This window comes from Salvia hispanica, chromosome 3, assembly GCF_029641045.1.
Source record: "Salvia hispanica isolate PSC_SH4W2 chromosome 3, Shi_PSC_v1, whole genome shotgun sequence".
NCBI classification, from domain to species: Eukaryota; Viridiplantae; Streptophyta; class Magnoliopsida; order Lamiales; family Lamiaceae; genus Salvia; species Salvia hispanica.
Genome location: NC_142694.1, coordinates 52,022,996 through 52,038,604, shown reverse-complemented (window position 1 = coordinate 52,038,604; position 15,609 = coordinate 52,022,996). Strand labels below are relative to the sequence as shown.

General features: G+C 34.2%; 3 protein-coding genes across 4 annotated transcripts; all 3 read left to right on the top strand.

The window, feature by feature from the left end:
* The first annotated feature begins 3,353 nt into the window (after nt 1–3,353).
* Nucleotides 3,354–5,645, top strand: LOC148931052 (small ribosomal subunit protein eS1-like). Its single transcript, XM_089067115.1, has 7 exons — nt 3,354–3,511; nt 3,590–3,637; nt 3,762–3,867; nt 4,512–4,649; nt 4,731–4,916; nt 5,000–5,200; nt 5,319–5,645. Exons 1-7 carry the CDS (start codon nt 3,501–3,503, stop codon nt 5,430–5,432), a joined length of 804 nt encoding a protein of 267 aa, XP_088923241.1. The 5' UTR covers nt 3,354–3,500; the 3' UTR covers nt 5,433–5,645.
* Nucleotides 5,646–7,287: 1,642 nt separating this feature from the next.
* LOC125210330 (uncharacterized) lies at nt 7,288–9,743 on the top strand. The gene is made up of 6 exons (XM_048109888.2): nt 7,288–7,772; nt 8,075–8,192; nt 8,287–8,630; nt 8,726–8,857; nt 8,961–9,059; nt 9,140–9,743. The coding sequence occupies exons 1-6, from the start codon at nt 7,378–7,380 to the stop codon at nt 9,573–9,575; spliced, it is 1,524 nt and encodes a 507-aa protein (XP_047965845.2). The 5' UTR covers nt 7,288–7,377; the 3' UTR covers nt 9,576–9,743.
* An 846-nt stretch (nt 9,744–10,589) lies between these two features.
* On the top strand, nt 10,590–13,867 carry LOC148931051 (ubiquitin-conjugating enzyme E2 variant 1A-like). 2 transcript variants are annotated; one of them, XM_089068319.1, is made up of 6 exons: nt 10,613–10,746; nt 11,155–11,267; nt 12,794–12,933; nt 13,102–13,227; nt 13,295–13,421; nt 13,698–13,867. In XM_089068319.1, exons 2-6 carry the CDS (start codon nt 11,156–11,158, stop codon nt 13,751–13,753), a joined length of 561 nt encoding a protein of 186 aa, XP_088924445.1. In that variant the 5' UTR covers nt 10,613–10,746; nt 11,155; the 3' UTR covers nt 13,754–13,867. The 2 variants fall into 2 exon arrangements, with proteins under 2 accessions (XP_088924446.1, XP_088924445.1); XM_089068320.1 differs by lacking the exon at nt 11,155–11,267 and having other exon boundaries at nt 10,590–10,746.
* The last annotated feature ends 1,742 nt before the right edge of the window (nt 13,868–15,609 follow it).

The window sequence follows — 15,609 nt, the reverse complement described above, 5'->3', positions numbered from 1 at the left end:
AAAGTGAAGTATATTGAGCATATAGTGAACTATTAAATGCTTATAGTGAAGTATTGAGCATACCTTATGGTGTACTGTCTTTTCATTCCGGTAAAATAAATATGATTTTTAATATTTCATAAAGTGAAGTATATTGAGCATAAAGTGAAGTATAGTATGCATAAAGTGTAATGTTCTAATGATGTACTGTTTTTTTCATATAGTGAAGTATATTGGGCATAAAGTGAAGTATATTGAGCATAAAGTGAAATATATTGTGCATGTCTTATAGTCTACTATTTTTTTCATTTTCAGTGGAATATATTGTGCTTATAGTGATGTAAATTGAACATGCCTTATAGTTTACTATTTTTTCACTACAATGAAGTATATTGTGTATATAGTGAACTATTATATGTTTATAGTGAAGTATAATAACTTTACAGTGAATTATAGTGAAGCAAATATGCTCTATAGTGAAACAAATATGCTCTACAGTGAAGTAAATAGTCAACATAATATTTAATTTAATTAAAATGGATGAGCTTTATATTGAATATAATGACAAATATTATGAACTATATCATTTTCATACAAATGGGCATGAACGCTTGAAGTTTACAATAATTTTTCCACATCTATCTCCAAGTTGTTACTTCACTCTAAGCATAATCTGTTCACTCTAAACATAATATTGAATTTAAATGAACTGAATACGGTTTACAATGAACTAAATGAAACATGTTATGAATATATCAAATTGGTACATCTTCGCCTTCATAGACGCCAAGCTTCCAATCATCATCTTGGCCTCTACTTTCGTTGCTCTAGATCTTTCTCTTCGTCTTTCTTTAAGTATATCAACAACTTTCAAAAGATTAATAGTTGTCCTGCCATTTATAGAAACTATAAGCATGGATAACAAACACTTCACTTTAACCATGAAATACTTCACTCTAAGCACATTTCACTTCACTAAAATGAAAGGTTAATTAAGTGTCACTCTAAATCAATAGCAACACTTGTGCCAATATAAAAAATCCTGGAATACTTCACTCTGACCATGTTTTACTTTTGGAAAAACAAAGCACTACAAGCATAGATGACAGACACTTCACTCTAGCACTGGAATACTTCACTCTGACCATGTTTTACTTCACTGAAATGGAAAAACAAAGCACTACAAGCATAGATGACAGACACTTCACTCTAACACTGGAATGCTTCACTCTAACCATGTTTTACTTCACTGAATTGGAAAAACAAAGCACTACAAGCATAGATTACAGATACTTCACTCTAACACTGTTTTACTTCACTAAAATGGAAAAACAAAGCACTACAAGCATAGATGACAGACACTTCACTCTAACACTGGAATACTTCACTCTAACCATGTTTTACTTCATTGAATTGGAAAAACAAAGCACTACAAGCATAGATCACAGACACTTCACTCTAACACTAGAATACTTCACTCTAACACTGTTTTTACTTCACTGAAATGGAAAAACAAAGCACTACATGTATAGATGACAGACACTTCACTCTAACACTGGAATACTTCACTCTAACCATGTTTTACTTCACTGAAATGGAAAAACAAAGCACTACAAGCATAGTTCACAGACACTTCACTCTAACACTGGAATACTTCACTCTAACCATGTTTTACTTCACTGAAATGGAAAAACAAAGCACTACAAGCATAGATCACAGACACTTCACTCTAACACTAGAATACTTCACTCTAACCATGTTTTACTTCACTGAATTGGAAAAACAAAGCACTACAAGCATAGATCACAAACACTTCACTCTAATACTGAAATACTTCACTCTGACCATGTTTTACTTCACTGAAATGGAAAAACAAAGCACTACAAGCATAGATCACGGACACTTCACTCTAACACTGGAATACTTCACTCTAACACTGTTTTACTTCACTGAAATGGAAAAACAAAGCACTACAAGCATAGATCACAGACATTTCACTCTAACCCTGGAATACTTCACTCTAACCATGTTTTACTTCACTGAAATGGAAAAACAAAGCACCACAAGCATAGATGATAGACACTTCACTCTAACACTGGAATACTTCACTGTAAGCATGTTTTAGTTCACTGAAATGGAAAAAACAGAGCACAATAAGCATAGATCACAAACACTTCACTCCAATAATGTAATACTTCACTAAATGAAAAACAGAGCAGGTAGTTGTTACTCACGATCGGAGTCTACGGTTGTTGTTTTTCTTTTTTTCTGTCGATCAAAACCTACACAAAACATAGAAGTAGTTAACTGTAGTTAATTAACTGTAAGCTAACATTTGTTCTGTTCAATTTGGATTCCATAATAAACTACTACATATCTCACTTATTAAAAATTCTCGGCGTTTGGATTTGCAGAATTCTCAAAACTAAATCTAGATAAGAATGAGAAATCTAAATCAGAAACTAGCAGAACAACTTACATTTTGAAAAATCTTTCTATTTGGATTCATTGTTTGACTATGGATGGAGGCGACGACGATTGCAGCGATGATGGATGGAAGCGATGGCGACGATGGATGGAAGCGACGACGACGGTGGATGGAAGCGACGACGACTATGGATGGAGGCGATGGGAAGAGCAGTGATGGCGGGAGATGAATTCTGCAAATGAGAAATTAATTCAATTGTTAACCCTAATTTTATTAGTGAAATGTCCATTATACCCCCGCCTTGTATAGTGAAGTAAATTTGTGATAGAGTGAACTGATTTCTCCTTCAAATTCGAAAATCTCATGTGTTAAAACTAGCCCTTGATTTTCTTGATCTTGTGGCTATGATTTATTCTCTAGTTATATACTTAAGGGGCATTTTCCCCATATCACTACTCTATATATATATATATATATATATATTTAATCATGAGAATAATCTTCCCACCCAAACAACATAGTGTAATCTCCAAACATAGTGTAATCTCTAACCCAAAAAGTCATTTGGTGCACATGACAATTTATAACTAACATGGCAGATTTACTCTTCCAGCGAAATAAAATTAAAGTCTGTGTATTTTAAAATATTAATCAATTCTATATTTTTTTATTATATATGGATTATAAGTTGGTAATTAAAATACACAAATTTTCAGTATTTCCATAGTATCTTGACATTCTAAATTAAACAACGCGATTTACATTTAGTAAAATGGATTTCAAACACCTGCCTTTAAATATTACTCCTATTGTATAATTATTCGGAATCAAGTTCAAAATCATATATAAAAATTTAACATGAATTAATTTATAATATAATTCAACATTTATTTGTCCGTAATTAGGTTACTAGTATAAGTGAACCATTAGCATTACCCAATGCCCAACAACCCGTGATATATTTGGGAGCGAAACTACAAGCCCATTACAAAAAAACACAAAACCTCTTCAAAGTAGCCGGCAGCTAGGGTTCTTTGCTGATCGCAGATCTTCTACCTCCCGAGCTCGCTGCAAGCTAAGTCGCGATTCTACCATGGCCGTCGGGTATTTCTCTTTCACCTAACTACCTTTTATCTCACACTCATATCCACGAATTTTAATTTTTTGTTTGATCTGATGCAGAAAGAACAAGAGGCTTTCAAAAGCGAAGAAGGGAGGCAAGAAGAAAGCGTGAGTCACAACTTTTTTTTTTTTTTTTTCTCTCTTTCAATTTCGTTTGTGTAGAATATTTATTTCGTTTTGAAGTTCTCAAACTGAAGGCGCTTGTGCTGAAAATTATTTGTTGCTCTTGTAGTGTCGATCCGTTTGCAAAGAAGGAGTGGTATGATATCAAAGCCCCTTCAGTTTTCAGCAACAAGAACGTTGGTAAAACCCTAATTACCCGCACTCAGGGTACAAAGGTACAGTTTTTGGTCCTTTTAATTTTGCATTTTTACCACGATGATTACCATTGTTACCCTATTCTTTTGATTTGAATGCTTATCCTTCTAGACTTGACAATGCATGTTTCATTAGCACTAGTAATCACTAATCGGACACTCCTACCATATTTGCCTTTTATTTGCTATGGTAGTCTTGCTTGCTACCAATAGAAAGTTTTCTACTCGTTTGGATGATTCAGTTTTGGAAGTACACTTTTAGAAATCAATGGACCTCAGTTATTTTGACATTGGAAACATCAAAAGGAAACAAATATATTCTATTCGTTGGCACACTTTTAGAAACCAATGGATCTCAAGAACCACAAAATTTTAATTTTGACATTGTTAACATAAACTGATCATTATTAATGATGAAACATTGTTAAATGTTTATAACTGTGCTGTAAAGGGAAGTATTTTTTTTTGGAAATGTTTATCCCGAACAACTCTAAAAGGAATATTCCAAAACAAATAGCTATGGTGTGTGATGTTTTAGTAAAAAAGAACTCTGTGCAGTTGTTGTATGATTTGTTTGTTACCAGTAATGGTAGCATAATCGCAGTGATCAGTTTCTGAACCTTGGTTGTTGTTTGTTTGTTAATGGTGTTGTTGCTTCTCATCAGATTGCCTCAGAAGGTCTTAAGCACCGTGTTGTTGAGACATCTTTGGCTGATCTTCAAGGCGACGAGGATCACGCCTACAGAAAGATCCGCCTTAGAATAGAGGATGTTCAGGGAAAGAATGTTCTCACTAACTTCTGGGTATGCATAACATGATTCATCTTTGGATTTTTCTCTGACTACATTTTTCTTAAAAGTCTGCTATTCACTTGTTATCCGTAGGGTATGGATTTCACCACAGACAAGTTGAGATCACTTGTTAGGAAAAGACAATCGCTTATTGAGGCACATATTGATGTCAAGACAACTGATGCCTACACTTTGAGGCTATTTTGCATTGGCTTCACTAAGAAACGTGTGAACCAACAGAAAGTTACATGCTATGCAAAGGCCAGCCAAGTCCGCCAGGTAAAATACCTTCACAATTTTATATGAATCATCAATTTGTTATCAAAAAAATATGCTTACATGTTTTATTTGTAATTTTCTAGATTCGTAGGAAAATGCGGGAGATCATGGTTAACCAGGCACAGTCCTGCAGCCTGAAGGAATTGGTTCAGAAGTTCATTCCAGAGTCAATTGGGAAAGAGATTGAGAAGGCTACTTCAAGCATATACCCATTGCAAAATGTGTATATAAGAAAGGTTAAGATCTTGAAAGCCCCCAAATTTGACCTTGGAAAGTTGATGGAGGTAAGTTCTGGTTTATTCTTTCATGAGTTTTCTTAATTGTAATATTATCTTAAAATGTCTTTTTTAGGCTCAATAAGATGTTCCAACCTGAATAATTCATGAATCTTATGTTGTGTAGGTTCACGGAGATTACACTGAAGATATTGGTGCAAAGTTGGACAGGCAAGCTGAGGAGCCAGTTGCTGAGCCAACTGAACTTGTTGGGTGCCTAAATGCCATTGTTTTTTTATAATTGAACTTACAAGTCTAGTTTCACCTTTAATTTTGATACAAATATTTGTTGGAGTTTTGGTATGAGATTTTGTTTCTCCAAGAGTAGGGAAATTTAATTGGAAAATCTTTTTGATGTCGTGGTCATGGAGTAATTATGAATGCTGAGCACTCAATTTTAAATATTTTTATTTATTAACTTCGTTTTGATATATATTACTACCTTTTTAGACTATCTGAACTTCCTACATTATTTACATTGTTTCTGACAATTTCTGTGCAAACGGGTTCCTAGCTTATTGATTCTGTTCTAGTCAATTTCTATGTATAAAAGCTAAATTTGTTTTTAAAATTATTGTAATTGATTCTTTTTTCAGGTCGATAATTAACATGTGATGGTCGATATGTTGCTTATCATGTTCTTTTTATAGATGCACAAATGGTCTCATTTCTTGTTCATAAAAGTTTATAGTTTCATTATTAGTTTACGCATATGCGCCATATACTATTTGGTTAGTAAAGTATTTGTGTTGATATTATCCTAAAATTTTAAAAAATCTTGATAAGAAATCTAAAGATATTTTGGATGAAAGGACTTGCAATATAAATGGATTCTGATATTGTCGTTCAATTGAAAATCAGCAAACCTATTAAATTTAGTAAATTTAACAGTGGTGAAACAAAGAGAATAGAGAACTAGAGATACATAATGACAGACTGAGTTTATTCTAATTAAACCCCAATTTGCCTAAAGCCCATAATATATCAGGAACCAAATAGGCAAGCTGGGTGTCGAATGTTGAATGATGATATAGTTTTTGCCCAAATCTAGAAAATCAAATGCATTTATTTCACATTCTTCAAACAATCTCACACTGGGGTCGAGGGACCAGATTAATTTAATCAAGTGGCTGATTACTGAAGGGAGTACTTTTTTAACATCGAAACAACTACCTCCGTCCCTAAAAGTTTGTCACAGTTTACCATTTCGGTCCGTCCCTGAAAATTTGTCACACTTCACTTTTTACCATTCTGGCAGTGGACCTCATATTTCACTCACTCATTCATACTCACATTTTATTATAAAACTAATACTTTAAAAGTAGGACTCACATCCCATCAACTTTTTTAACTCATTTTCCATTATATTTCTTAAAATCCATATCGGGTCAAAGTGTGACAATATTTGGGGACGGAGATAGTATATTTGTTTCTGTACTCCCATCCATTTTAAACAGATATACCAGTTTTCCTTTTCTTCTTTCACTTTTTTCTAGCTTTAAGAAAATTGACAATTCATACATTTCTATTGCAAAATAAGAATGATTAAATAAGTATTTCTTTTGTGAAAATGGTTTAACTAATTTGAGACAATTCGAAATATATTACTCCTATGATTTAACTATTTGGGATGTAGGGAGCATAATTTAAATTGATTGAATCAAAATCTCTCGAGGTGCCGAACATAGCAGCTAATAGGATTCATAATCGGCTGGATTATGTTAGAAATTTAATGCATTTTTGTAGTAGTATGTTTTTTTAGTGAAAAATGTCTATTTGATATACTCCACACGAGGAATGCAATCAAATACAAACTCTAAGTATTGTACAAACTCCAAATTATGACTTGGATCGCTAGAATATATCATCAGATTATAAAATAATAGCAATAAAAAATGTCAACACAAAGTTAACTGTTGATATTATATTGACATAAAAATCTTGAAATTTTGCACAGCATTATTGCGTTGATACAATACATGAGTTTGTATTTTATCACCCCATCTAGACAAATAGCCAGATTTGAGGCAACTGGAATTCGTGTATTAGTTTTATTCTGGAAACGCAAAGTGGAATTTATTAATCAAACTAGTAGACTACATAATTTTATTTGGAACTAGACTCAATTTCTCATTTCAGTGATTTCACAGTCAAAACATTGCGAATTGCGAATACTATTTGATGCAATGCTAAAGAGCTGCATTAAAACCGTAAAGACCCAATTCTTAAACCCTAGAATTGTGAGTCGCTACTCTTCTTCCCCAAACCGGTCAGCTTATAATCCTGCAGTTCAATTTGTCCTGAATGAAGCTCAGGAATGTCAATCCTCGAAAATCCAGCGCAATTATCCTGTTCCCGAGGAAGTGGAAGAAGAGTCTTCGCATCAACCAGCTCTTCCAAGCAGCCAGATTTCACATCCATGGCCCGAGTGGATGGACTTAATGGAGAAACTGTTGAAAAATGGGTATTTTGACGAAATTGGAAACCCTTTCGCCAATAATGGACAATTGGGCAGTAAAGAGGCGAATTTGATACGAACTGCTTGCTTGAATTTTGCTCGCGATCAGTACCAACTTATACGGTGCTATATCTATTGCTCTCTCTCTCTCTAAACCAACTTATATGCTTTACTGAGAAATGATTTGTTAATTTTCTGTTTGAATGGTTTCATTTGCATAGTCAATGTTTCTCGTTTTGGACTGAGGTTTTAAATAAGCAATGTTTGTTAATGTTGAATTGATTGTGTTGCTGTGGAATGAGTAAAATCAGATACAGTACTTGTCTTATGTGTGTATCGAGTGCTCAAAATGTTGCAACAATTTGCTTGTTGCTAAATACTTGCAGCAGTTCCCGTTTTATATGAATCTATACTCTGATATGCAGATACTTGTCACGAAAAGACATTATGGTAATTGCTGGGTCTGGATGTCCGAGCATGGATAGGAAAGTTGCAAACTCGGGAAAGCGTCTAAGGGCACATGTAGGGATAAATGAAGGAAATGTATGTGTATTGAGTATGCCTTTTAATTAAGAAAACCATGTTGTGTTTGTTGTACTACTACTATATTTTAAGATAATGTGATCCGTTTTAGTAGGTTTGCAGCTCTTGTATTCTAAGAGGTGATTGTGACAGAGCGTATGTGACAGCACGTGAGGATGAAGGGGGTAGAACCGTGGATGTTATGCGCTTTTTGTTGACATACGGTCTTCATCCCCTGATTGGTTCCGTGGAAAATAAGCCATCGTTAAACAAAAATGTTAAAGAATCTGTCAGAACATTGTTAAAAGAAATGGTAGACGTCAAGGTTGATGAGCATGACCGCGAAACACCAAACGAAACTACTCAAAATCGGACTCCATCTACTCAAGAAAGTGGTGGCAACCAAGACCAGAGTCACACTCATATTCCACTAAAGCAAGGTGATTGGATTTGTCCCAAGTAAGATGCATATCCAGCTTATAACATATATGCATACCCTGTTAGTCATTCACAGTTCTATAATATTGATGATAATTTTCTTATATTTTGTCTAGATGCAATTTCGTTAATTTTGCTCGAAATGTCAAGTGCTTGAGGTGTAATGGCCTATTCCAGGAAAGGTTAAAAAAGTTATCAGAAGAACAGGGGGATCTTCCTTTGAAGAAAGGCGACTGGAAATGTGACAAGTATAATAAGTTGAAACTAGTTTACTTCTATTTTACTGATTTGATCAAATTGTTAGTGTTCCTTGTTATTCTTTGTTTTTTAAGTGGTTATTTTTTCCTGCAGGTGCTACTTTCTCAACTTTGCTAGAAATACGAGGTGTTTGCAGTGCAAGGAGAATCCTCCAAAGCGGCAGTTGAATCCTGGCGAGTGGGAGTGTGACTCGTAAGGCCTTATATATGTGACTCAATTTTGAGGACATGCTCTGTCGAATTTTGGAGATTCACATTGATCTATATTTGTAGGTGCAATTATATAAACTTCAAAAGAAATATGGTATGTCTGAAATGTGACCACAGGAGACCGATTGCATCTCAAACCGTGAACAAGAATAATCAGACACAGGTTTGGCATGAGCAAGAGAGGTCGAGTAGGTATAAGGGCGACGATTCCTTCAAATTCGTTGAGAGTGAAAATGAAGATCAAATTGGGTCAAGCTCAAATCAATCACCTGGCTTCAAGGACTTTCCAGTTGCTGGAGGTAAGAGCGACTTGTCCTGCGACGTGCAAAAGCATGACACATGGAAAAGGGAAATGGCAGTTAAGAGCAGAGCTGTGATTCGTGAAACGGAAGATTTGGGCAGACACAAAGCATACGTATTTCAAGGAAGAAGGGAAGATCCTGCATCAGGCGTTGATGACGACATGGCTGAATGGTTTGGTAAGGGTCTGGGCTCATGATCATGAACATCAAATCACCACAAAGTAAGATTGTCTGTGATTTTGTTTGGTCTTAGAAAGTGAATTCCATGATACATTTGCAGATAATTTATCCAAGCTTGGTGACTATGTTTCCAAATGGAGAAAATCTGTTCATTCCGGATAATGAAATGTTTTAAATTTTGTTTATGTTCGCCACTTTGCATTTACTTTAAAATGATCAAGTGCAATATTCATATTGCAAAATGTTTTGTTTCTGGCTTGACCAGTGGTCAAACCGGTCTGACCAGTTTAAGTATGAACAGACACAGACGGCTTCATCGGTTTATCCAATTATTAAAACATTGGTATTTCCACATTATAATGACACTAGTACTTGTTAAAGCTTGCTTATTCCATTTGATCAATTTAATATCGAGCGATATCCTTGCCGATTTGAAAATCTGCATGGTTGCGTAACACTATTAAATATTGTTAACAAAGTATATAAATGATGCGATTTTAGTATTTTACAATAGATTCTACGAAAATGATAGTATTTTTGTAGAATTCTACTACTATACCTCTCGTACCTAAATTCAATATTTTTCCAAGTTTTACATTCAATAATCATCTTATAATATGCCCCAACATAATCTTTTGTGGGAAGTTAAATGAGTAATAAAAGTTTTATCAGTGTTTTCCTCAAAGCATCTCAACATGGGAAAATTCTGTGTTACTTTAACAAAGTCATTTCTAACTTTCACTTCTATTCTATGATATTAATACAATACTACCAGGCTTTCTTTTGCTAAAGAGCATCAGTATAATGCCAATTGTATTCTAAAATATCCACATTTAACCACAACAAAATAATGATACTGGTGAGAAAGAATAATGAAAACTATTCATATAGACATGATACGTATATTTGTATAGTTGTAGTGTATATAGATTAGTAGTGCTATAGAAAATTGAGCACCTTTTGGTAGTAGGGTGGAGAAATACAATTTTGCCCTCTGCTTTTGGGTGATGCTTTTATTCTTTTATTGCTATTTATCCTCAAAGATTGCAAAAGCCATCCTGTCCTCAAATGTCATAACATATCAACTCTGACTTTTTCACTTCTTTGATCTCTCTCCCTCTCCCTCTCTCGCCCCATATTCTCAAGTGCACTGAAATATGGGTTCTGAAGGATCTTCGCAGGTTGTTGGTGAGCTTCCAAACCCTAATTAGTTTCGCATTCAGATCAGTCTGATTTTCATTTCTTTTATTTTGTGTTTATCCCTCTTTGTTGGGGTCTCCTAGATGCTTACATACTTCGAATTTGGGGAGCTAGGGCCATTGATTAAGCTTCTTTGGTTTGTTTTGACGTGAATTGCTGTAGAATTTGCTTACAAACTGAACTCTACTTTAATATCTTCGGCTATCAAAGTTCTGTTTACTGTATGTTACATATTGATATTTTATGCAAAATTTGAACCTAAGCTTAGTAATTTCTTCGGTTGGCTTGCGGCAATTGAAATTTAAGGAAGCGGATAAATGTTGCACTGGATACCTAAGGAGAAAATTCTTTGGAGAAAGTAGATTGAGAATAAGGTTATTAAGATTTTATTGAAAGTATGATGCAGGGGAATGGCTTCTTTTCCTCGATGAGGTCACTGGAGCATGGCTGCTGCTATGGCTTGAAGCAGCCTATCTATACTCCAGTTAATAATGCAGAACCCAACCTAGGTTGTAATGGGTGAAATGCAGTATCTTGATTCAGCACGTTGGCGTTAGTTCGTGTGCATGTCTCAGTCTGACTAGTTAAGAGGTTTATATGCTGCACGGCTTACTGTAGCTGAATACCCATGAACTTTTTCATGAAAATGTTAGCTAGCATGAGTAAGTTGGGTCTGTATTTAGTGGCTGCTGCTGGTGAATAATGAACTATTAGGTTTTTGTGATTTATATGGAACTAGTAGTTTAGCTGTTATTCATCATCTTTTGAGATAGATCACTTCTTGTGATCAGCTGTTTCCTTGGCTGTAATTCAACTGCTTAGTTCAGACCTTAATTTGATATACAAACTGTCAGAATCATGCCCAAGAATATTTTGAAGTGAGAGATTAAGAATGAATTAGGTGGAAATTTATGGTTGTGGTCAGCCAGCTTCTTTTGATCTGTCTTTTCCTTCATCTTCAGTGTGAGACATCTTATGTTGACACTTGACCTACCATAAACCTGGCTTCTACAGACATCCATTCACCTAAATCGATTTAGTCCTTTGTTTCTCCAACCTCCTTTGTACAAACATTAATACTTTGTACTGGTAAGAAATCTGGAACGGTTGAGAATACATTTTTAGTGAAAATTTGAAATGACATGTGAAAGAAATTCATCTAAAAGGTTATTCAAATATTGATACTATGTAGCATCAGGTTTCAAACATTGTTAACGAAGGGCATTTCAATTAATAGCTCACGAGTAGTGATATTTGAAGCTAACATTAATACTTCTTACTTGGCTACATACAAGAGATTAGGTTTATTTGTCTGTCAGGTCTCAGGTGTGTATAAAACTGGATTTTACTGTCATGCTAAAGGTTCCATCTTTGTTTCTGCTCCTGTAGTATGCTGTCTGTTTTTGTCATAGTTCATACAATATTATCACTTTAGTGATTAATCTTTCTCTAAGAGTTTTGAGAATGTCATATACTGGCATAGTGCCATGTTGATATTTCACTTTGTTGTCAGACGCACAATTGTAACTCTGGATGTTATGCTGTTCTACTAATAAACAATAATGATAAAATTACTAATAGCTGCTCAACTAATTTTTTGAGTGTGCCCCAAACAATTGTCATCCTTCTTAAATATCTTCTTGCACATATCTTACTGGACCATCCTCTTCTATTTACGAGATAAGACTTTGACTCCACACCTAACTAACTACTGGTGCTCCACCCAGCTCTAATCTAATGGTAGTCAATTTAATTTTTTAAAACTCCTATTAATGATCATCCCAAAAGATGATATATCTATCTACGTGATAATCGTAGACTGGGGCTTCCACCCTAAATTATTTAGTTGTAACTTAAGCTTTGGCCTGGATGTTGTTATGAATTTTGTGTTTCATATATCAATTTCTTAGATCATTTCAGTGATGTAACTCATGTTACTCAATACTCATGCATCCGCAGTTTCCATGCTTCATCTTTGTATGTTGTAACCATATTGATCTATGATGACATCATGACAATAATGCTCCCTTTTCAGTACCAAGGAGCTTCAGGTTATTGGAAGAGCTCGAGAGAGGAGAGAAAGGAATAGGAGATGGAACTGTAAGTTATGGGATGGATGATGCCGATGATGTATACATGCAGTCATGGACAGGAACCATCATCGGTCCTCCTAATGTTAGTTCCCCTTTACATTTTTATTTTTCTCATTTAACTCTCACGAAAGTTGTGTACTATAAATTCCATTTTCCTTGATCATGCACTTACCCAGCTATTCATTGACTCGAAAGCTTGAAAAAAATTATTGGTAAAATTTGCTTGTTACCTCTGTAACTGTATGAACAGACTGTACACGAAGGCCGCATATACCAGTTAAAACTGTTCTGTGGGAAAGACTATCCAGATAATCCGCCAAATGTGAGGTTCCAGACACGGATAAATATGAGCTGTGTAAACCTAGAAACTGGTGTGGTAAGTACTCATCTTAAAGAGGCTTGTTATGCGCTATACCAGATGTGCTTTAATGAACAATTTCCAGGTCGAACCCAATCGCTTCCCTATGCTTTCTAACTGGAAAAGAGAGTGCACAATGGAGGATATCTTGATACAGCTCAAAAAAGAAATGATGTCTCCCCAAAATCGTAAACTGTCTCAGCCTCCTGATGGTTAGTCTCTTCTAATTTGCTTCTTTGCAGATGAACTAGAAATTTATGAATCACATTTCATCACTCTAGCCGTCTAGCGTATTGCTTGTTTTCCTTCATTGCTCTGAACTGCGGATTACGAGATGCCTTTAGCATAGAAATGTTATGGAACTGGCTGTTAATTTTATTTGAATTTTGTTATTGATATGAAACAAGAACCTCTAATTCATGTTTGGTTTTCTATTACCTTTTACTTTCTCGTGTTCTATGTAAAATTCATAGATTTCTTGTTAACAGGGAACGAGGATGCTAGGTTGGAAAAAGGGATAGTCATCAGATGCTGCATTCTCTAATTTAACCAATTATTATCATTATTATACATAAAAAACTGTAAAATGTCATGTAGTTTGTGGAATATGTATAACATACTCACTTCCATTATCCATCCAATAATTTGTGTTATTGTATACATTGTGCACATTTTAGCTTTTACACGTGGACAAATAGGGTAAAATTCGTTTTTGCTGTAATATTTGGCTGTTATTCCATTTCAATGAAAACTTTTGCTGGTTGAAGAAAAAATGATTAATGACGTTTCGTGGGCCTATATGTGTAACGCATAGTTTCGTTACGAATTGGGTTTATATGAATTAAATGTTGTCGAGACCAACAAGTCCATGATGAATGATTAAAGTTGAATTGTAGTCTTACTATCATTTGATTTTTGGGTTTAATTTCATACTCAAAATCCAATCTGTCGTGTCCACAATAAGTTCAATTGCTATTTGAACTGGAATGCTATTTTCTGAACACACTCATGTTTTTTTGGGATCTTAAAATTAAAGAGTTGATCTTCAGGGAATTGATGGAAATAGTTGAAACTAATTAGCTAAAACATCAATTCAGGCTTTAATAATTTTAATGAGATTAAGAGTTTAATTAATTTTTCGTAACTGTCCGATTCTGAATTAATTAAATTAATTAGTTATTTTATTTTGAACCGACATGAAATACTTTGATTAACTTTAAAGTCCTATAAATTATACTAGGGGTGTTCAGTTTGCAAGATTGATCCGGGATTAAATTTTTAGTGTGTTTGGTTCATGAGAATCAACCCCATAACTCAATTCTAGATAGATAATCATGAGATAATTAGTCATAACTAAACCCTATGACTAAAATAATCCCATAACTCAATCCTAGATTATATCTTGGTATTATTTTATCTTGAAAACCGAACACCATCTAAGTGTTGTATATTACTGTATTAGGTAATAAAGTGGATAACACCAAACAAAAATAATTACAAATATTATACTTATATAATAAACTATATCCGAATACAAGAAAAATATGCACAAGAGAATTTACATCTTTGATGCGTGTATATGTATCAATTCCTAACACTTAAAGTTTAAAACAAGCTATAACTATATATTAGTTCAAAATACCAAGGTATGGATTGACAACTCTGTGATAAAAAATGATTAATTTTTACATTCATTAAGAAAAAGAACTTGAACCGGCCCGGCCTGACCCGAGTCTGACCCGCGTGTGGCCCTTAATGTGAACTCATTCTAGGAACCCCTAGGCATGCTTTACGTGGAAAAGTAATGCAGATTGCAGCACACACCAACACCAATTCGTTAAGCAATTATCTATTGATTATCAAATAGTAACAACCGAAAAAGATAAAAGACAAAAATTAATAATGTGCAATATTCCGAAATTATGCTTATACAAGTAGGTCATGGCTTTACAGATAATCACGACCTTAAGAAAAGAATACTCAAATACAAATGGTTATTTCTTAAGTCTTAAGTTAAGAATGGATTTCATTTAATATTTAGTTAACGAGACACTTAACTGGAATCGAAATTGATTGCCCATACAATGATAACATAGTACTAAAATCTATAAGACTTGTAGTAATATACTCCATATGTTGAAAATGTTTGATAATGTATTAGATTTATTCGAGGGACAACTTTTGTAGTCACGAAATAAGATTTTCATTGCGGAGATAATTAACTCGATCGGTAGACTCGTATTAGAGTATATATTTTTTTTCTTTCTATGCAAGCTAAAAAAAGGAAATGACTCAAGTTAAGTGAACATTAGTATTAATCCGTGAAAGACGTAGGGAATAATAGTTCCTTTTTTATATACCCTACTAACAAATATAAATATTTATCATGTCTAAAGCTGG